Below are 21,861 nucleotides of genomic sequence, written 5' to 3'. Positions count from 1 at the left end.
ACCCACACAAGTTGGCCCCTCAGCCTAGTCACCAGAGCCACAGGGGCTGCTTTCTGACTCAAGACCTCTTGGTTGGTCCCTATCCCCTGTTTGGCCCATGGCTGCAGCTGGGATACAATGTAGGCTTGCGCCCCGGGGGGGAGGTGTTGAGGGGCCATGACCATCTCCGGCTGTGGTTGGGGGACCCAGGGGAGTGAATGCCTGTCGGGGGAGAAAGAGAGGACCCCCTCGCCCCTCTGAAACAGGACGCAAAGCCGAGGAAAGGGCCCTAACTTTGAGCCTGATGTTCTTTATCCTGCATCTCCAGGTGGCCGGTTCAAAAAGGAGATTGTGGTGGACGGCCAGAGTTACCTGTTGCTGATTCGAGATGAAGGAGGGCCTCCCGAGCTGCAGGTGAGATGTGGTCCTAGCCGAATCCCTTGTGCTGCCAGTGGGTTGGACTGGATGTCCCCTGAGGTCCCTTCCCACTCTGTCATGCTATAGCTCCCCCCAGGAGCGGCAGCGAGGGGGGATGGACCCATGAGCAGAATGGCTTTGAATGACCCTAAACAAGCCCTGGGGTGGGGGCTGCCCCCCCCTCTCTCTCTCTCTCTCTCGGGAACTGGAGTCAGGCCAGGGGCTATTCATGAGGGTCTCTGCCCCCCTGAGCCCCAATTCTGCAAGTCAGCCAGGGACGCCACGCAGAAGGTGGATCCGGCTTGTTTTCTGCTTTTAGGCAGATTACAACGTGAAGCAATGGTCTCGGCTCCACTTCAACATTAGAAATAACCTCCTTGCTGTCCAGCAGTGGAATATGGATGGCCTTGAAGGGTGGTGGGCTCTCTCCGTCCTTGGAGATCTTTAAGTGGAGGTTGGATGGGCATCTCTTAGGAGTGCTTTCCCTATGTGGCCGATGTGGGTCCAGCTACATCATCATCATCATCATCATCATCATCATCATCATCATCATCATAATTTATAGCCTGCCCAATCACAAGGAATCCAGGCGGGTTACAACAGTAAAAATAAAGATAATAAAATAAAATACAATAAAATTAAAGAGAGCGAAGTGAGTACATTCACTGTTAGGCCTGATGGAAGTTGGGCCTCTCTTTTTCACTCCCTCCCAGGTCTGATGATGATGATGATGATGATGATGATGATGATAATGATGATGGGATGGAGGGAGGGAGGGCTCTTCTTCTTGAGGCAAGGATTTTATTTTAATTAATTTTAATTTAATTCTTCTCATTAAATTTAAGAGAAGAATTGGTGGACAGAGTGACATAAGTCATAGTAAATGGGGAGTAGAACTAGGTAGGGAAGGCTGCCGGAAGAGATCCGTCTTAAGAGCCTTCTTAAAGGCTGTAAGAGTAGAAATGTCGCGGATCTCCTTCGGCAGGTCATTCCATCGCTTCGGAGCTGCGATGGAAAAGGCCCTCTGGGTGACTGAACTTAGCCTAGATTTTATTGGCTGAAGTAGATTCTTCCCCTTCGAAGACCTTAGACCTTGGGGTCCCTTCCAACTCTTAAGATTTCCCAATTCTCTCCTCTCTCTCCAGTTTGCAGCCTGGGTGGACGCAGTGGTCTTTGTCTTCAGCCTGGAGGACGAGATCAGCTTCCAGACCGTCTACAACTACTACTTGCGCCTCTGCAGCTACCGCAACACCTCCGAGGTGCCCATGGTGCTGGTGGGCACCCAAGGTGAGCAGGGGGGTGCGGGGGCTGTGGGGGAACACCTGGGGGTGGAAGCAGGTGGTCTGCCCTTTCACTTTACCCTGGGATGCCCCCCCACCCTACAAGTGTGGGCTGCACCACTGCAGAGTGCAAGGGATGTGGGGGTCCCACGAGGGAACACTCCCTGAGGCCTATTAAAATGGAAGTGGCCACACGCAGAAGCCAGGTAACCCTTTCGTCAAGACACAAGGGCTGGACCCCTCCCCAAGGCTGACCCTCCCTGGGCAGGAACCTCTTGGTCAGGAGTATGTGGATGTAATGCAGTGGGGGGGGGGTGTGCTGCCCTGAAGAGAGGGGGCAGTGTGTCTCTGTGGTTCCTTCAGTAGTGCTAATGGCAGCCCCTCACCCTCCTCAGAGCAAGAAAACTGAGCATGCCTGGGGGAGTTGCAGAAAACTGAAGCCCCCCCCCCCCATTTCTGTGCACACTTAGTGCAAGAGTGAGAGTGTGTTGGAGCTCCCCCCAGTTCTATGTGCAGACAATGCCCCCCACCCCGGCAGCATGGGGGCAGTGGGTCCTTGGCCCCCGGGGGTCCCTGGCTTCCTTAGGAGGGGAGGGGTGTGGGGTGGGTGCTGGCCCTCAGGGCCCATCCCCCTCTCTGACTGGCTGCTGACCGTTTGCCCACTGCAGATGCCATCAGTGCCACCAATCCCCGGGTGATAGATGACTCCCGGGCCAGGAAGCTCTCCAACGACCTGAAGCGCTGCACCTACTACGAGACGTGTGCCACCTACGGCCTCAATGTGGAGCGGGTCTTCCAGGACGGTAGGTGCAAGGGGGCAGGAAGGGGGCCCGGGGGGTGCAGGGGGGCCGGCCGGCTGTGGCTCACACACTTCAGTCACCTTTTCTTCCGGCCGGCTGCTGCACCAGGTTCCAGAAGGTTCCTTTCGCCAAGCAGCAGTTTCCAACCTCTGCAGTGCTTTGAAGGGCTGGGGAGGGAGAAAGTGGGTGGCACCCACCCACCCACTCACCCGCCCTCAGAGATGGGTCCCTCCTTGAGGAGGAAGGAAGTCCATTGCCCAAGCAGCACCCCCTTCCTCCCACTGCCCTCCTCCCGGATGGCCTGACCTCCTTCTCTCCCTCCCCTCCCCAGTGGCCCAGAAGGTGGTGGCCCTCCGAAAGAAGCAGCAGCTCTCCATTGGCCCCTGCAAGTCGCTGCCCAACTCACCCAGCCATTCCTCCGTCTCGGCCTCCTCCATCCCCTCCGTTCACATCAACCAGGTGAGGAGGGGGTCCTGTGGGGAGGAGGTCCTTCAAGGGGCCCAGAGGACTCCCTCCAAGAGAGGGAAGAGCGGGGAGGGGAGGGGGCTTGGGGTCTGTCCTCAGACCCCTTCCAGCTACCACTCTGGGCTCCCCTCCCCCATGCCTCAGCTTCCTTCCTGGCAGACTGGTCTTTGCCCTGACCCCCCTCCAGTGTCCCCTTCTGGCAGCGGGGATCTGCCATCCCTTTCTGGCGTTTGTGTGTCTGTGAAGAGAAGGGTGTGATGTCAGGAACCTTTGTTGAAAAGCGTTGTTGCCTTTATTAGGTCAATGAGGCAAGGTATGCGTTGTGGAGTAGATGGAATAAGGCAAGGGTCTGTTGGGAGGGTGAGAGCATGGAATGTCGGGAGAGGCTGGTGATTGGCTGGCCCTCTGGGGCGGGGTTTTGAAAAGGCTGATGGTTTTTGCAGTGAGTCCGCTGGGAGTTAGAGTCAGGGTCGGAGCTGGGGTGCGAGTGAGGGGCAGTGGCAGGTGTGGGTTAGGGTCAGGGTTCATAGGTATTGAACTGGTCTTCTGTTTAATAAATCATTGCTTTGGTATTATTTCCTTCTCAGAGGACGCTACAAAGGAGAAACTGGGAAGCCTGTGTTCATGGTGTCTCTGGTGGCAGCCATTAATTCACGGTGGTGGTTTCTGGGGGGGGGGGTTCACACAGACAAATAGCAAAAGTACATTTCTATACTTAAGCACTCCCTCAGCGCTTTACAAAGTGTAAGCTAATTGCCACCAACAAACAATCTGGGTCCTCATTTTAGCCACTTCCTTGGAAGGATGCAGTCCTGACAAAGACTCTCCCTTGGACCACAAGGGCATCCAAAGGGTCCCAGGGAGGGTCTCTGCCTGCACCCCACTCCTGCCCTCACCGATTGTGGGGTTCTCTGCACTCAACCCCTCAAACGGAAAGCCTTCTATGGCGCTCGCTACAAACGGTCAGCGTGAGAGACTTCCCTGACCCCCGCCTCTGCCAGTTGTGGGGCCAGTCTAAATGCCCTCAAGGTTCCTATGAGGATTTATACTGTTTTTATCCCTGGCTGGAGGCCCTTTCCACCTTCAATCCTGCCGCCACAAACACCTAGGCCACATAGGTGTATGAAAAGCAAACCCAAAAGCTCCTCTTACTTACAGAGATTAAACATAAAGCAGCCTGTTACTTATATAGAGCACCACGCTCTCCTCACAGCCAGCTCAGACCCTTTCCAACCACTCAACCTGGACCCCTTTCTCTCCCTCCAACCCTCTCAGAGGCACTTCGGCTTGCCCTCTTCTCAAACCCCACGCAGAACCTACCTGCGCACTCCAGGCTCAGTTGCCCCCTCCGTCCCCAGCGCCTCTTCCTCCTCACAGTGCCAACCATGCCACCCTTCACTCTGTGGTGCTGGTTTTAAAGGAGGCGATTCCATGTATCTCTGCACTCTTTGAGCACACTGCTCCTTCTTGGCTTCTTGCTGCATGTTTTAGTCAGTTGAGTCAGGCCTTTGCATATTTCCTCCAACATGTCAGACAAGTCAGGGCCACCCTCAGTGGACAGAGAGACACGTGAGGGCCAGCACTCCCTGGTCCGGCGTGGCTTTGGCCGGTTGGCACATACAGCATCACTTTGGTCTTTGCTTCTTCCCCCAGATGTGGCCTACGTCACGGTCCCTGATGGCCAAGGGTCCTTCCCAGCTTTTGTGGTGCTTCCTGGAAATGTTGGCCATGGCTGAGCCCGGTCCATGCCTTCCTGCAATGCCACAACACTCACGGCCATTGCTGAGCCTCTTTCTGAACCCCGTCCCATTTGGCACTGCTGGCACCTTGGCTGGCCTGCCTTTTCTTCCCATGGATTCTTCCTACATGGCAGGAGTCCCCTCACTTTCCTCTCAAACATTAATTCAGAGCTATTGGGGGGGGGGATTCTGCGGACTCTTGAGGAACTTCCTGCCATCAAGCAGGAAGCATCCCAGCCACTCATCCCAGTTACTTGCACAATCTTGTCTACTGGATTTAATTGGGCCTTTTAAAATGTAGTTGGGCCAGGAATGGCTGGATGGTCAATTCTGGTTTTGAGGCATTTCCAAAGGCGCTGTGAGGTCGTCTCACTTAAGAATCTGACCCTCCTGGAGGTTTCCACCAAAGCCACTTCCACGAACCACGCGTGGCCACTTCCGGGAGGCTTGCAGTTGGGATAGGTATGTAATCTGCCATGTATAAACTAGCTCTTAGGGCTGTTGGATGCTATTCCTGCGGAAGTCTTTTGCTTCCTCCTTGTTGGTTGGAGTGAGTGAAGCTACATGGGGATCTGCCTCTCTTCCTGTGGTCAGTTTCTCGCCACCTTTTCTTCAGCTGGTGTACTGCTGGCCGCAAGATGCTGCGTCTCTTGAATCTTTTCCTCGATCTGCTTACCAAGCACTGCATTCTCTGAGCGAGAAGATATATTGTCACCCTCTGCCTCCCAAGTTTATCTCAGGAAATGCAGTCTTTTGCCCTCTAGTGCCAACATCTATCTGGGCATCCTGTCCCGTCCGATCCACACCTACTACGGGATCTGCCTGGTCAGAAGTAGCACCCGCTTCATAGGTTCCCCCTTCCCATTGCCGAGAATGTCTTCTTGCCTCGGCCCTCGGAGTCTCCCTGGATGCCTTTAATGCTTGTGGTTTTGGGAGGGATGATGCCCGAGGTAGGCATTAAACGTTCTCCCTCACCAAAGTTACATCAGCACCTCTATCTAAGGTAACCCAGCATTTGTTGTTACTCAGTCGCTCGGCGCTGAAATTCTTTCCGGTCTTATTGTGAAGAAGAGCACTTTCTTTGGTGGTCTGAGGGGCATCTGGCACTTTGTGCAGCTTAACTGAAGCAGTAGCAGCACCTGGAGCCTGTTTCCCTCGCAGCCATATCGAAGAGGACCACATTTAAAACAAGTCTTTCTTGCATCATTGTGAAACAGAGGCTTAGCTTGTCCTCCCGGCCTAAAGGGGTTTGTCTTGTTCTCATATTTTAAAGTTCGACATGCAGCTTTTCCCTCTGGACGCTTGGCCTGCCCCCTTCCAGCCATTCAAAGCCAATGACCTGCTGGCTCCTTCTCTCTTGGAATTTTCTTTCTTGAGATCCATTAGATCTCCTCCTTCCTGCCCCGGGGGGCTTCTGGGTCCATGGAGAGAGGGGGGGGGCAGAATCCACAAACCCCGTCTCCCCTGCCTTCCCCCCCCAAACCCCCCCCTCCCTCCAGGCCAGCCCTGGCCCCCCCCCTCCCTCCTCCCTCCCTCCCTCCCTCCCTCCCTCCCTCCCTCCCTTCCTGGTTTGGAGCAATGGTCAAGCGTTTCCAGCAGTAAGGCCAGGAGGCTGGCCTGGTTGGTGCAGGAGAGTCTGGGGTGGGGGGCTTCCTTATGGTCCCACAAGAGACAGCACCCCTTTGGTGTCTCGGAGGCGTCTCCCTTTTCCTTCCATTGGGGCAGGCTCTTCACAACTGTTTCAGGGGGGTCGGGGGGGGGGGGCAAGTCCTTGTGTTCTCATTGTTCTGTTTAAATGCTTTTAAGCTGTTTTAAATTAGTGCTGGTTTTCCTAGGACAGCTTATTTAATTGCTTTGTAATGGTTTTTGTTATGATTGCATGTCAGCGGTGTGTTTGCTTAGTCTGTGTGTCAGCTGCCCCAAGCCCCATGTCTGGAGACAGGCAAGATAGGGATCCTAAGGTGGCAGACCCTACCCCCTTCCTCCTTCCCCACAGGCGGCCAACGGGAGTGGGGCCTTCAGCGACTACTCGTCCTCCGTGCCCTCCACCCCCAGCATCAGCCAGCGGGAGCTGCGGATCGAGACCATTGCCGCCTCCAACACGCCAACGCCCATCCGCAAGCAGTCCAAGCGCCGGTCCAACATCTTCACAGTGAGTCCCGGCCCGGTGGGGGAGGGGGGCTTCCAAACCGTCTTTCAGTGAGTCAGGCTGCGTTGTGCGGGGTGGGTTCCCGGCCTCCTTGCCCCCCAGGTGCCCAGGGCAAAGGACTGGCACACGGCTGGCCTTGCCAGGGCGTTCCTGCAAGCCCTGAGGTTTCCCCTACGGTTTGATGACCATCAGAAGTGCCTTTGCACTGCAGGGGCCTTAAAGGGTGGGGAGGGGGCTTCAGGATGAGACCCTGGGAAATGCCTGTCTGTTTTGGCAGAGGACAACAACAGCAAGCGGAGCTTGGAAGGGAACCCAAGGAAAAGAAGGGGCAATGTCTCCGGTCAAGCTTGTTCTGCTGGAGACTGTGCACCTGCTCATGCTCTGCCCCGACTGGCAGCCTTTTCTTTAGGAGGGAGCAGCCCCCAAATGGTTGGGAAGAGCCCTGTCCCCCTTTCTCATTGCTGGGTGATAAGTAGTGGCATGGAAAGGAACCAGGGTTGCCAGATTGAAGACTGGAGGGGGCTCCTCTCCCTTTGACAACTGTGTGCAAGAACAAGGAGTGCCTGCCAGACCGCTGGTGGGGGGAGGAGCCCCTTCTTTTGGCAATCCTACAAGGAAAATCCCACCCCCCTTGTTCTTTTAGTCCAAAAGTGTACCAGTTGGGGGCCTTCCCTGCCCAGAGTAATTAAGGTCCAAAACACACTGCAGAAATAACCCAGTTTGAGACCGCTTTAACTGCCCTGGCTCGATGCTAAGGAATTCTGGGAGCTGTAGTTTTGAGAAACATTGAGCCTTCTCAATGAGAGACCTCTGGTGCCACAATAAACTGCAATTCCCAGGATTGCCTATTACTGAGCCAGGGCAGTTAAACCGGATTATTTTTGTAGTGTGTTTTGGACCTAAATCCACTTTCCTTTTGAGATCTGTTCAGTGCAAGAAAATGAACCTTGCTTGACTTTCATCTTTCACATGTCAGCTGTGTTCCCCATTGGATAGGATTATAGTAAGAGTTTTTGTCCATATTTCGGTGGGGGGGGGAATAGCTTACAAGGGTTAATGCTTTTCCAAGTGGACTTTTGTGGTGGGAAATGCATGCCCCTTCCCCAAATGGGCCTTGCAGCTGTCCTGCCCCTCTTTTCTCCAGAGCCTCCCCGCCAAGAAGCAGCAAAGGGGGCTCTGGGGGGTGGCAATGGTTGGGGGCCTTTGGGGGAACCACAGGATCAGCAGGAAGGGAAGGTTTTCTTTGTGGAGGGAGGCTTTATTTGTAGGGGGGCGGGTCGTGGGAGTTGCTGCTGCTCCTCCTTTTCAAAATCTCCAATTGTAGGGCTCTCTGTGCACCAACTGTGCACCCCATGGAGACCCCCACAAACGCAGGCACTGGTGGGCTGCAGGGGTGTGTGTGTCGGGGGGGGGTGAAACAGGCCTGGGGCTAGAGGTGGGGCATTGTGTGGGGTGCATGGCTGGCGGGGGCTTGGGATCTTGTTTCTGATGGTTTCTGCCAGCTGTGCTGCATTCTGCAAACAGGCCTGGCAGTTGGCCCAGCGACCTGCTGGCAGTGACCCAAGCATTGTGGGTGCCATCACTGCCCCCTCTCCCTCACAGCGTGGCAAGTCTTGCTTGCATAAACACTGCTCCCCCTTTTCAGCTCCTTCCCTACAAGTGGGGTGGGGTGACGGAGGCCTCATCCGGCCACAGGTTTTGTTCTCTCGTGTGCCCCTCTTGCTTTGGTGCCCCATTGCACACGCCCGCTCCCTCCCCCGCTGCTCTGCTTGCCCCGCTTTCTTCTGTTCCAGTTTGGTTCTGCTGCTTGGGGGTCTCCTGGGGTTTTGGGGCCAGTGGCGTTGCGCTCGCCTGCTTGCTCACTGCCTGCTCACTCACTCGCGTGCTCGGCTTTTTGGCTGCCCTGGGTGGCCTCTGTTTGGAATGGCTTGCTATCACCCCCCCTGCCCAGCTCCCCCCCCCCCCCCATCCCCATGGATTTGCATTGGAACAGGCTTATGCTGATGATGTTTGTTCACTACCACTCGCAGGGGGTGAGTGTGGCACACTATTACATGCCTTCCCTTCGGTTTGAGAGTGGGATATTGGCAGTGGGGTGTGTGTCAGTTGTCACTGGGGTGGGGAAGAGAGGGGAGGCTTGGTTCCTCTTGCAAGGGGGTGCCCCTACCCCACTGGCCTTCCTGGCCTGGCTCGTCTCCTTCCTTCCTGCCCCGTCCCTTCATGTCTGTGCACTGCCCCTTTCGGAGGCTGGCTCCCCATGGCTGCTCCCTTTGCCTCCCTAAACCTCCTGCTGCCCCCCTTCCCTTCAGCTTGGGTTGTGATGGGGAGCTGGTGCTATTTGTGCCTCTGGCCAGCAGGTGGAGACAGGCTCCCACTTTCTCTCCGTCTGGTCCTTCCCAGAGAGACGCCTCTCCTTTCTCTCTGATGCTGATTCTGATGATGCTGATGCCAATTACTATGCCTATGCCAGTGGGCTCTGGTTTCCTGTCACTCGCTGGTTATGTCTTTTCCTGTGCCTTGCCCCTGACAGACAGACAGACAGACAGGGAGTCAGTCCTCTGTTTTCTGAGTGTAACATGCCAAACTCTTTATTCTTTCGATATTTGCAGATATGTGCCAATGTTTCCAACTTTTCATCAACCAAAAGGCCTTTTCAACTCCTTCCAAATTAGAAGATCCAGGTGGCTCCCCAGCAGGCACCTCAGTACCAATTCTCTCACTTTTCATTGCCTCTCCAGGGCCGGATCAGGGACAGGCACTGGGAGTGAGCTCAGATTAGCCGCGGCGGCGGCCGGCCTGCCTGCCCTCCCTTCCCCGCCGCTTGGGCTCCCTACTCCTACTCCTACTCCTCTTCCTCCTGGAGACTCGCAGGAACCTCTAACCCCTCCTTAGCCCCCTCTGTGTAAAGTCTCTGAGAGAGCCTGCGCCTGCACAGTCTGCCGGCCGGGACTTTGCTGGGCCAGACGTCCGCGTGCTGCGTGTCGCAGAAGGGCACCGGGAGAGGAGGACCAACTGAGCCGCCCGGAAGCGCCAGGAGATGAAGGGACCAAGGGATGCTTTGCTGCTGCCGCCGCCGCCACCACCACCGCTGCCGTTAGCGCCTGCTACTTGCTCTCCGGCTCTTCCCTTCCTCCTGCATGGATTCCTCCTCCTCCTCCTCCTCCTCCTCCTCCTCTTCTTCTTCTTCCTCCTCTTCTTCCTCCTCTTCTTCCTCCAGAAAGAGCAGCTGTCTCCAGCTCTTTGGGTCTCCTTCTCTTCTGAATTCCTCGCTTTGGGACGAGGGGGCTGCCAGCTCCTTTCTGGCCCCTCTTGAGAGTGCAGGTACTTCCAGCCGGCTGGCCTGATGGACAGAAAGACAGACAGAAAGACAGACAGACAGAAGGGCTTGTCAGACTGATGGACAATTGCCAAGAGCCAAAGGCTGTTCCCTTCCTGCCATTCTTGTGGTTTTGAATGTATCGATTGTGCTCCATGCTGTGACTTTCGCAATATCTTCCACTATCTCTCAAGCATCTTTGATGGATTGCTTCTCAGCGGACTGTAGCTCTCCAGCATTATTTATTGATCCAGTTATTTATTAAGATGATGGTGGTGGTGGTGGTGGTTTTGGTGGTGGTGGTGGTGATGATGATCTGGAGTTTTTGCGCTCTCTCCTTTTCTCTCTCTCTCTCTCTCTCTCTTTCGCTCTCTTCTCTGAAGAATCTTGTTCTCAGTGTAAACTTGCTGTTTCTTGTTGATGCTCTTTTGTAAGGGGCTCGCTGTGGCCCAGTGACATCCGCGACTTTGTATGGTGGTGCCCGTGTGTTCACCAAATAAACGGTTGGATTAGTAGGGCTGGTGCCTTTCTTTCTGGGCTTTGCCGCCACTTCCGCTTCCGCTTCTGCCGCTGCTTCCGTTTCCGCTTCTGCTTTCATCCAGGCTCGCCCCATTGCACCCCATCCCACCCCATCTCACGCTGCTCCTGTCTGTCTCCACCCCCCTTGGGCTTGGGGAGCAGAAGCCAGGCCAAGCCCCCGCCCCCCAAACGCTACCCTCCGGCCACATGGGGTCCTCTCCCTGGCCCTCTGACCGCCCTGGCCCTGCCCTGTCCCGGAGCGCTAATAGCTGCCTGCCTCTTCCTTTGCTTCTTGTCTTCCAGTCGCGGAAAGGCACGGACGTCGAGCGGGAGAAGAAGGCGCCCGAGTGCAAGGGGGACACCATCGGCAGCGGGAGGGCCATCCCCATTAAACAGGTGCGTGGGGCCCCTTCCACCCACCCACCCCACTGGGAGCGGGGCTGGCAGGCGCGCCCATCCCCCTTATCCCCCAACCCCAACTCTTGGGGGCAGGAGAATCTGTGTTGCCGGGCCCATTGTCTTCCTCCATGTTAAGTGCGGCCGTAACCTGCTCTGTGTGTGTGTGCATGTGTGTACAAATGTGGTGCCAGGGGGAGTGGACTTCTGCTGCATCAAGCCCCTCCATGCTGACTGTAGAACTCTCTGAGGACCCATCATGCTTGCTTCTTTGGGGCTCTATGGAAGGGTTGACAAAGGGGCTGGAAAAGGATAGAGTGAAGTAAGAGCAGGATGCTTGGGATGCAGGCTTTGCCCCACATGTCGGGAGCATGGTTTGGGGGCATCGTTCCTCTTTGTTTGTGGTCCACACATGGTAAGACATTGCCCACTCATTGTCTTTCCAGGGGTCTTCTGGTCAGAAAAGGTGGCTGCGGGGCAATGGAGGGGGGGCTTTGGCTCCATACTAGCCAAGTGTCTGGTTGGGCTTCAGATTGGCCTGTACTCCAGTTCCCATGAGGCCCAGGCTGCATGGTCAGTGGTAGTGATGATGGGAGCCAAAGTCCATCAGCATCCCCCCTTCCTGCCCTCAAGCCTCCCATCCTCTGAAGGGCAACTAGTGTGTGATGGGGGAGGCAAGGTTGGCAGAAGTGCCAGGAGAGTTCTCCTGGAGAGCTGCCCTTGCGGACAAAAGAGGAGCGGCCAGCTGGTCTTAGGGGCCACAGGAGCTGCCCAGCCAGCCCACTTGGCTGCCTGGGTCTGATTTGGGGGTGCAGAGTCGGGTGGGAATGTCTTGTTTGGAGCAGGTGGCAGAGAGGGGTGGGGTAGGGAGCTGTGGGGCTCTTCCATGGGGCACCAGGGCAGCTCCCCCCAGCTCTGTAGATGTGGGATTTGTGGCACTGGCTCTCCCCAGCCCCAACCCCAAACTCCAAAGGGATTTTGGCAGAGGAAGGAGAACCCAGTGGGGAAGAGGGGGGCAGTGTGAGGCTCTTCCACAGACAACCCCCCTAGTCCCCCCCCCCCATTACTAGCTGGCTGTCCAGGCCTTGCCTTGCCGTTCCACAGAGAAGCCATGAGCCAAGGGGAGGAGGGTCCTTGCTGTTCCAGTTCCAGCCTCAGGTGCTTCTGCCAGCCCTCTCCCCCCCTCGCCCCAGATGCCCAGCCAAATGAAGGGCTTAGAAGTGGGCCTGGCTGGGAAGTGGGGGTCCTCTCCTCTGGGAGGAGGGAGTAGGGGCAGTGCTGTTCTGGCCTCTGTCTGGGCCGCCTGCCTCCCAACCCTTGGCACTTTCAGGGGAGCCCTCCTTGTCCCGCCCCACACACCCGCCCCCCCCCCCCCCCCCGCCTTCTCTGGCTCCTCCTGGGCCGGGTGGCTTCTCCTTCTCAGAGGGAGCTGGGATCATGCTGGGAGCTTAGATTACATTTAAATTGTCATTTGCATTTTCCAATCAATACGCGACTTTACAATTAAGTTTGGTGTTAAAATTCTTAGCGAAAAGTGAGTGGAAGGGAGATTTGTGGAGCAAACGAGTCCTGTGGGGGCTATTGCTGCTCCCTGCTTCATTACCCAGCATATTGCTCCTGCCGCCGTCGCCACCACCGCTGCCCCCCCCCCCCCCCGTTGTTGCTGTTCCCACATGTGCCACCATCGCCAATGCAACCATTGCAGCCTCATCCAGGCCCCGTTTGGCCAGCTGGTCGACGGAGAAAGTGGCCCATGGTTGCAGGAACACGGGAGGAGGGAGGCCTCCTCAGTCCCTCCCAGAGCCTCCCGCAGCAGCAGCCTCCTTGCGCCGTGGGGCAGCTGGGAGGTGTCTGGTCTTTGGGGCAAAGGAGGGCGAGGGTGAGATGGAGAGGGAGAGAGAGAAGGGAGGCCCAGAGACAGGAACCCACCTGCCCTGCCCCTATCCCTTGAGCAGCAGATGAATTTGGGGGACAGAGCAGGAGCCTCCTCCTCACTGTGGTATCTGTGGGATCAATCAGCAGAATGGTGGGTCCCCAGTGAGGTGCCCAGTGCTGGATGAAAGCTATAGGAAAAGACATTCCAGCTCAACATTAGGAGGAACATCCTGAGAGTAAGGGCTGTTCGACAGTGGAACACACTCCTTCCTCAGAGTGTAGTGGAGTCTCCTTCCTTGGAGGTCTTTAAGCAGAGGCTGGATGGCCATCTGTCAATGGCGATGCTTTCATGGAATCATAGAATCGTAGAATTGGAAGAGACCCCAAAACGGGCCATCCAGTCCAACCCCATTCTGCCATGCAGGAACTCTCAAACAAAGCATCCCCATTGACAGATGGCCATCCAGCCCATGCTTAAAAACCTCCAAAGAAGGAGACTCCACCAAATCTCCACTGAAGGTATGTGTTCCACTATCAAACAGCCCTTATTGTCCGGAAGTTCTTTCTAATGTTGAGGTGGAATCTCTTTTCCTGCAGCTTGCATCCATTGCTTTGGGTCCTGTTCTCTGGAGCAGCAGAAAACAAGCTTGCTCCCTCCTCAATATGGCCTCCCTTCAAATATTTAAACAGGGCTATTATCATATCACCTCTTAACCTTCTTTTCTCCAGGCTAAACATCCCCAGCTCCCTTTGGACACGCTCCAGTTTCTCAATGTCCTTTTTGAATTATGGTGCCCAGTACTGGACACAATATGGAGAGTTCCTGCATGGCAGAATGGGGTTGGACTGGGTGGCCCTTGCGGTCTCTTCCAACTCTATGATTCCTGCCCATGCAGAGTGACCAGATGTACTCCTAGCCACCACCAAGGAGGAAGGGGCAGCACAAAATGTAGGACATTTAAGAAGAATAGAGATGTTTACCCAAAAAAGACTAAAAACATGCCTATAAATATAAATGAATGCTTCTTGGTTGTGCCTTCCTACCTGGCAGATGGAGTTGGGCTGGATGGCCCTTAAGGTCTCTTCCAATGCTGTGATTCTGTGATTCTTAGTTATGCCCAAAATGGAGGAGATGTTGGAATTCCTCTTGGACAGAAAGTAGAAATGTAGGGCATATCCTGGGAAAGGAGGACATCTGGTCAACCTGTGCCCAAGCCAAGGATGGGCAGCTGTTGACACTCTCCCTCCCTCTCTCCCTCCCTCCTTCCCTCCCTCTGTCTTTTTGAAATGAGTGGGGGGTTGAACATGGGGAGCCCCTCTGACAGCCAGGAGGAGCCCTACTCCTGTGGTCAGTTGCCACCACTCCCCCAAAGGAGCCACTGGGAAGTGCAACCGGGCACTCTTGCTGATGGCAAGGGCCCAGAGTAACGGGCCCCTCTGGTCACTGGCTGGCCAGCACCAGGAAGGGGGCAGTGCTGGCCTTGGCAAGGTGGGGCCAGGCCTGCCTCAGTTGGAAGAGCTGGGCTCCTCCCAAAGTGTTTGGCCTCACTTGTGGGTCACTGCGGTATGGGCTGTGGGGCAGCGGCCCTCGCAGTGGGGTCAGTGCTGACCTTTCTGGCCAGTTCTACCCCAGGTGGTGGGAAGTGGACCATGGGAGTCCTGGGGCTTGGATCTTCTACAGGGAGGGGGCTGGGCAAGGGTGGCATTTGGGCTCACGGAGTGGCTTGAGCTGGAGACCTTTTCTGGGTGCTTCTGGCTGCCCCAAGAGAGGGCACCAACAGTCCCAAAAAGCTCACTGGCCCTTTTGTCTCCAAGGGCTGCCCCTGAGAGAACAAGGCACCCTTGCAGGTTGGCCACTGGGCACGTGGCAGAGTGGCAACCCCATGGGTTTGGGGGAGTGGCCACTGTGGCACTGTTGCTGCCACCATCTCCACAGCCCACATCCTGTCCCCTTTGGCAGAGGGGCTCTCTGGCAGTCCCGCTCAAGGCCCCCCTGTGCCCACCCCCACTGGGAGAGGAGAAGGGTTTGGTGGCTTTGGGAGCTGCTGAAGAGGTTGAGGCTCTCACTTCTTTCCTTCCTCCCCCCCCCCCCCCGCAGGGGGTCCTCCTGAAGCGCAGCGGGAAGTCCCTGAACAAGGAATGGAAGAAGAAGTATGTGACGCTCTGCGACAACGGGGTCCTGACCTATCACCCCAGCCTCCACGTGAGTCCCCCGCACAGACGGACGGATGGGCAGGAGGGGCTCCGGGGCTCCAGGGAAGAAGGAAGTCAGCTGTGCCATGCCTGCCGCTCGGCTCTTTGTCACCAGTGCTGGGACAAGTGTGCGGCTGCCGCCTATCCGTCTTTGTCGCCTCCCCGCCAGGGTGCTAATGGCGGCTGGGGCTGCTGCTCACTCACTCTTGAGCACACTTGGCTGTGGAAACCTGGAGCCACCGCCACAGAGGCACCTGTGGCACAAAAGGGCCGAGGCGCAACTCTCGTGGCACTGGGGGGGTACGTGAGGCTGGCAGGTCCTGCCCCCCCCCAGCCTGATCTCTTGGGGGCTCACTTTGCCCCTTTCCCCCAAGCCAGCCAACAGTTATGGGGGGGGCACACACTCTGCTTGAAATCATAGAATCATAGATAATTAGAGTTGGAAGAGACCCCAAGGGCCATCCACTCCAACCCCCTGCCATGCAGGAAATCTCAGTCAAAGCATCCCCAACAGATGGCCATCCAGCCTCTTTGAAAAGACCTCCAAGGAAAGCAGCTCCACTACACTCCAAGGAAGGAGTGTCGAACAGCCCTTACTGTCAGGAAGTTCCTCCTAATGTTGAGCTGGAATCTGTTTTCCTGGAGCTTGCATCCATTGGTCCGGGTCCTGGAGCAGCAGAAACTAGGACCCAGAACAATGGATGCTTTGCAAATCGTGAGGCCTGGATCTGCTCTTCTGGTTCCCATTTCATGTGTCTGAATGCAGCAGGGGAGGAGTGTGCCTCTCAGAGATCTGGAGGAAGGCCTTATGCTCCAGCGGAGGGGGCTTCTCTGCCCATCCTTTTGGCCATTTGCAGCTTTTCCCAGCCTCAGCTCTCCCACCAGTTGACCAAAATACTGCAGGCTAGGCAGCCAACCAACTCAGGACAACTACAACAACCCCCTGAAATGTTGTGTACCAGAATGGGAGCAAAATAAGGGAGCAGGAAGGAATGGGCGAAGCTTGGGGAGGAGAGGGACTTGCTTGTCTTGTGAGCTTCTGGGGGGCAACTCTTTGGCAGCTGGGGGGGGGCAGTGCCATGACTGTACCGCCTTCCTCCTCCTCCATGCTCAGAAGGGCCCCTTCGGCCCCCATTCCCCACCTTGCCCTCTGCAGTGGTCAGCCTTGCTTGAGCTGGCCTGGGATCCTCTGCGACCCCAGCCTTTCTCCCCCAGCCCCCCACCTGTCCGTATGAACCCTCTGCCCCCCCCCCAGGAGCAGCAGCAGCAGAGAAAGGGGGAGGGGGGAGGGAAGGAGGGGGAGGGAGGCACCTCCCATTTTGCAGCCATTGAAGCCATTCACACAATCACCTTCTGTTAATTCTATCTGCAACATCAATTAAATTGTTTGTAGAAGCTAATTGAATGTGGCTTAATCACACATCTTAATAGCTTTCCACGCTTTGAACTCGTTGTTAATTCCAGTAATAAAATGAAATGAGAGAACTGGCTGGGTAATTAGCGAGGAGGCTTGGGAAGAAATTGCTGTTTTATGGCAGGCAATAAAGGCAGCGCGTTGGTGACCGTGGCGGGTCGGTTGCCGCTCGCATCCGCCAGACGGGCAGCCCAGCCCTCGCGCCAGCCCTGGTTCTGCTGAGGCAGCAGGGGAATCCTCACAGGCTGCACTGTGCAGCTGGGTGGGCATCCAGCCTTCATCCTCCTGGGGGCCGAGGGAGCCCTGCTGCAGGGCCCTGGATACGGGAGCATGGGGCTGCCCTGCTTGCCTTGGTGGCTGCCCCGCTGGCACCAGTATCCAAGGAGGAGGGGCTGAGGGTGGCCTTGGTGTTGTGGCTGTGCTGGGTGACCTCCTGGGGAGCCAGAGTGGCTGGTGGGCACAGCCTCCCCACCGGACCTCCCTGGGCTCAGACACCTGATGCCCCCATGTCTCTGTGGTGGGCCCTGCCCTGCCTTACACAGAGTTATTTCCACCCCCCAATCGCCACCATCTAAGGAATCTGTACCAAGGTGGGGGCTTATCCCCCTGGGGAGGAGATGCTGTCCTGCTGGCAGGAAGAGGACTGACCCCTCTGTCTATCTGTCCCAGGACTATATGCAGAACATCCATGGAAAGGAGATTGACCTACTGCGGACGACGGTCAAAGTGCCAGGCAAGCGGCTCCCACGAGCCACCACCACAGCCACCACGGCCCCCAGCGCCAGCCCCAAAACCAATGGCCTGGCCAAGGAGAGGAGCAGTGCCCAGTTCCCAGGAGGGTCCAGTAAGAGCACTGACCGCATGCTGTGGGGCTTTGGTGGGCAGTGATCTGGGTGGAAGGTGACTCTCTTGGGATGGAGGTCACCAGCCAAGGCACGGGGGGAAGCGTGGGAGACGGGTTTTTGGGGGTGCCCACTTTCCTCTCTTGGCAAAGGCTACTCCTGTCCAGCGTTGCCCCATTGGCAGCAGGGAGTGAGGCAGAGGGAGCATGGTGGGGCTGCTACAGCCCCCGGGTAAATCCCCCTGCGGCCCCTTTGTGGCTGAAGGACCAGGCCCTGATCCTGACTCCGGGGTGCCTGATGCCAGCACTCCTCACACCTGTGGGACAGCCGCTGGCATTGCCCAACTTCAGAGCGCTTGACTTTGCCGTGCAAATGTTTCTCTAATGGCACAGAGATGGAATGATGGAGGAATGGAAAAGGATGAGCAGAGCGTGGCTCTATTAACGGTTTTCAGTGTCTAATTAAATGCAAATAACTAGCATTAAAGTCCCATTATGGCTGAGCATCCAGGCCCTCCAAAGTTGGGAACTTTGCAAATGGGGGGGTCTCTTTCTCTTTGCCTGCAGGTGGGCAGGGAGGGGAGGGTGGGCAGAGGCGCCATGAAGGCGGGTGTTTCTCCAGCCAAGAAGCCTCCCTCTCCCTGTTCCTGTCCCCTGGATTTTGGCATGCTCTGCCCCTTCTTTGCTCTGGGCCTCCTCTCCATGGGGAGAAAGGCAACCCAAAGGGCAGCTGGGGTAGCAGCCTTGGTCAGAGAGCCTCTCCCTGCTGACCCTTGAATCTAATTTGTAACTGGGGAGGGGGAGCTGCAGTGCTCCCACGAAAGGCCCACAGATTTATTGTGGCCAAAAGAGGGTGTCCCATGGTTTCAGGCCCCATCAGTCTGAGCTTCCTCCATGGTGCAGCCAAGGGCAGGTGTGCCGGGGGAGGGAGGGTCTTCCAGGACAGACAGGCAGTGTCTGCAGGAGGGTTGGTTTCCTTAGCCCTGGCTGCCTTGGGACAACCCACGGGAGGGTCTCTCACCCCTTCCATCGCCAATGTGTTGCCTCTTCCTCCCCGCAGAAGAGTCTCTGGTGGGGTCCCTCCCCACCAGGCCAAGCCATCCTTCATCATTCCCTGTGACTGGTCTCCTGCTGACCATTCAGGCCCCCTCTTCTTCCTCTTCCTGTTGACTTCTGCTGACCTCCCTGGGAGGCCATAGGAAGACGTTTCCATTGGGGTCTCTTCCTGCCCCCCTCGCACTCTTTGTGTGGAACGGGGGCAAGAGGCAGGGGGCCACAGTCTGCCCGGCTGAGGCACTTGCTGTTTTGGTGGTGTGGGAGGGCATGCTTTGCCGTGGCTGCCCCTGCCGCAAGGAAGCCCTCCTGGTGGGCTCATTTGCTTGATGGGTACTTTTAGGGGCTGAGACACCCTCCTTTCCTCCCTCCCCCCCCCCTCCCCCTCTGGCAGGCGAAACTCTGCCTTCCCTTGCCCTGGCCATGCGCGTGCCCCCTGCGCCCCCCTCTGGCCCCCCAGCTGCTCGGCGGGGCAGAGAGGATGCGATTGGCTCTCTGAACCCGGCTGCTTTGCCTGCTGTGATCATGTCACGTCGGGCTCCGTCGATGTTAACATCTCATTATCTTTGTTACTGTAATTACATTATCCGCTGCTTTATGCAGAATTATTCTCCAAGGACTAATTGATGGATCCATGTTTAATTCATTAATCATTAGCATCAAATTCGACAATTACAGTGCACACTGATTGTGGAATTTCAAATGTAATGAGGGAAGAATTAACAAAGAAAAGGGATCCCTGTTTCGCCCACGCGCGGCCTCTCGCTTCGGGGGTGATGACACTGTGGCAGGTTTGGCAAGTGATGTGAGGGGGGTCAGGCCTGGGCAGCAAGTGGCCCTGGCCCTTTTGGGAGCAGAGGGGCCTTCCTGAGCAGAAGAGAGGGACGGCATTGAGCCCCATTCCCGGCCTCTCCAGCCAATGAATGCCTCCTGCCCCAAAGGGTCTCCTATGCTCTTCGCTGCCCCCCCCCCCCCGCCCCACTCGCCGCTGGACTGCTGAGGCTGGAGGCTGCCTCCGTGTCCTTGCAGACTGGCTAAAGTGGCCACCTGCCCTTTCCACCACTGTGGAGCCCTGATAGGCAGTGTCCTCTGCCCAGCCAAAAGGTAGCCCTGGCATGCAGTTCCTTCAGTGCCTCTTCACATGCATGCCTGCCACAATCTTCCCCTGCCCAACTGAAATGCAGGCATCTTGCCAGGCAGAGCCCACATACCTGCCTTACTCTCAGGTGGAACTTGGCACAGACAGAAAGAATTGCCCTCTAGGCAAAGATACTATTGCCATGCCCATCATGACGCCCCATAGCACATAAAAACTAGAGAAGTGCATGGAAGTAGGGCGACTATGGTCCATTCTTGCACCAGAGGCAGCCTGCTCTTCCTGTTGGGAAAGTATGGGGAGATCCAGGGGGGTGAAAGCCTCTGGTGAGGGGGATTGGGCAGCCTCCAGGTCCTGCCCTTTCCTGCCCCAGCCACCCACCTGGGCTGCTCAGAGGGTCTTCTTGCTGGGAGGCCTTTCAGATGCCCCAGACCCTCCCTGGGCACGTTGGCTCTGGTGGGGGAGTGTCCCTCGTGGGTCCTTCCGGCTGCCCCCCCAAGCAGCTCAGCCGCCTTTTCAACTGCTTCAGCGTTTCCTGCCCCCTGCCTCTCCCAAAGCCATCCCCAGATTTGCGATTGCTCTGGCTCTCAGGTGCGGCTCCAGTGGCTGCCCACCTCCACCTCCTGCCTCGGATGCCTGCCATTTCATTTCCAGCTGCACAGCTCTGTGAAACAGCTTTCCAAGGTGTTTCCCTCCACAAGTGCCTTCCATCTTCCGCCCCCATTTAGGTCTCCTGGCAGTTGCAGCAAGTGGGAGGCAGTGGAGGGGGGGGGGGACAGGCTCAATGCAGACCCAGCTGAATGACCAGCTCCTGTCTCTGGCTGAGCCCTGCATGCCCACACCCCCAATGGGGGCCCCGCTGGTGCCCAGCTCTGGGAATGGTCCTACAGGGCATCCAGGCCCTTCCTTGGGAAGCCAGAGTGCTCGAGGGACCACTTGGGAACTGTTCCCCGTGACTCATGCCGGAACACCTTCCCAGAACATCCCAGATTTTTGTGAGGGCATTTGGCCCTGGTTTGTACTTTCCCAGTCCCCTGCAGGAGAATCAAATGGAGAATAGGACCTTACTAGTTCTGTGAACTGCACCAGTTCTGCCTTGAGAGCTGTTCCACTTCCCACTGTCACTAGGCACCATCTTGGGCCTGTTTGCTGCAGCGTCGCAGGCTGAGGCAACACAGTCTCTTGGCAGCACCTTCCTCACCTCCACCCCACAGAGCCCCTGAGCGCCATATTCTTCCCGCTCTGCTCCTGCCCTGGAATGTGGTCTTCGGTCTTTCCTGGCCAGTTCCAATTCTCAAGGAGCCGGAAAAGGTGCCCTGACTGTCGTAATGTCAGATGCTTGACCCGTGAAGGCATTTGCTAAGTGGCTGTGGCATTGCTCCCTTGCCTGCTGCCCATGGAGGTCTTCTGGCCTTGGGAACTCGGCATGCACAGTAGAATTGAAGCGCCACCATTGCATTGCCCCTGTTTCTTCAGAGAAGTTGCTGCTCCAGTCCCTCAGTTGTCTTGGTCGCCATCAGCCCTGAGGCGTCTGCAGCTCTGCAGCTTCCTGTTACAGGCAGCGTCCAGAATTGAGGATGATATGTCCCATGTGCTCTTGCACCACAGACGGGAATAACATGAGGAGGAGGAGGAGAAGGACAATGACAGTTTCTAATAGTGTTTAGTGAGGGATTCCTGTCATCCGCAACTCTCAGCTCCAGCCATTCTTTGGGCTGTTTGCCAGAATGCCAGGCCCTTTTCCTGGTCAGTCCTGACCTGCTCAGCGCTCAGATCCTGGCCGGCGGAGGGCTGTTCTGTGTGCTAGGATTTGTTTTTCACCCCTCCTCCCCCATGTCATCCGCCAGCCATCATGCACCCAACCTCTGTCTAAAGATCTCCAAAGATGGAGGGTCCCGCACCCTCTGAGGAACTCCGGTCCACTGCCAAAAACTGGTCTTGCAATCAAGAAGTTATTCCTTGTGTTTAGATAGAATCCTTTTTCTTGTAATTTGATTTCATTCATCTGTGTTCTGGATTCTGGAGCAGGACAAAACAAATTAGTTCCATCTTCCATGTCATGACAGCCCTTCAGATATTTTGAGGAGGAGATAAAAGTGGTGCTGGGAAACGTTGGAGTGCACAGGACCCCTGTCCCCCTTTTCTGCCCTGTCCCCATAAGCCTCCTGACAAGTGCTGCAAAGACCCCCCCCCCAATGATCCCAAGGGTTGTGCGACTGGTGACCCAGGAAGGTCTCTTCGGCTACTAGGAAGGCATTGGGGGCACTCTTGGCAGTGGAGGACGCATACCTGCCCTGAGAGCATGGCACAACGGTGGCTTCTCTGTGTT

At 56.5% G+C, this 21,861-nt stretch overlaps 2 protein-coding genes across 3 annotated transcripts in view; one reads left to right on the top strand and one right to left on the bottom strand.

Annotated features, from left to right (window-relative positions):
* Positions 1–21,861, bottom strand: part of TMUB1 (transmembrane and ubiquitin like domain containing 1) — a 162,211-nt gene that overhangs the window by 54,494 nt on the left and 85,856 nt on the right. The window lies entirely within an intron of this gene.
* The window catches only part of AGAP3 (ArfGAP with GTPase domain, ankyrin repeat and PH domain 3), a 37,688-nt gene that overhangs the window by 4,242 nt on the left and 11,585 nt on the right, over positions 1–21,861 (top strand). Inside the window, exons 3-10 of the mRNA XM_042472227.1 lie at positions 308–393; positions 1,542–1,683; positions 2,345–2,479; positions 2,808–2,935; positions 6,677–6,832; positions 10,968–11,060; positions 15,034–15,138; positions 17,212–17,386. Coding sequence (XP_042328161.1) covers positions 308–393; positions 1,542–1,683; positions 2,345–2,479; positions 2,808–2,935; positions 6,677–6,832; positions 10,968–11,060; positions 15,034–15,138; positions 17,212–17,386 — 1,020 coding nt within the window. The remainder of the gene's footprint in view (positions 1–307; positions 394–1,541; positions 1,684–2,344; positions 2,480–2,807; positions 2,936–6,676; positions 6,833–10,967; positions 11,061–15,033; positions 15,139–17,211; positions 17,387–21,861) is intronic.

The sequence above is a fragment of the Sceloporus undulatus genome, chromosome 6 (genome assembly GCF_019175285.1).
Source record: "Sceloporus undulatus isolate JIND9_A2432 ecotype Alabama chromosome 6, SceUnd_v1.1, whole genome shotgun sequence".
Classification (NCBI taxonomy): domain Eukaryota; kingdom Metazoa; phylum Chordata; class Lepidosauria; order Squamata; family Phrynosomatidae; genus Sceloporus; species Sceloporus undulatus.
The sequence above is the reverse complement of the archived record's forward strand: the minus strand, read 5'-3'. Positions and strand labels throughout refer to the sequence as shown.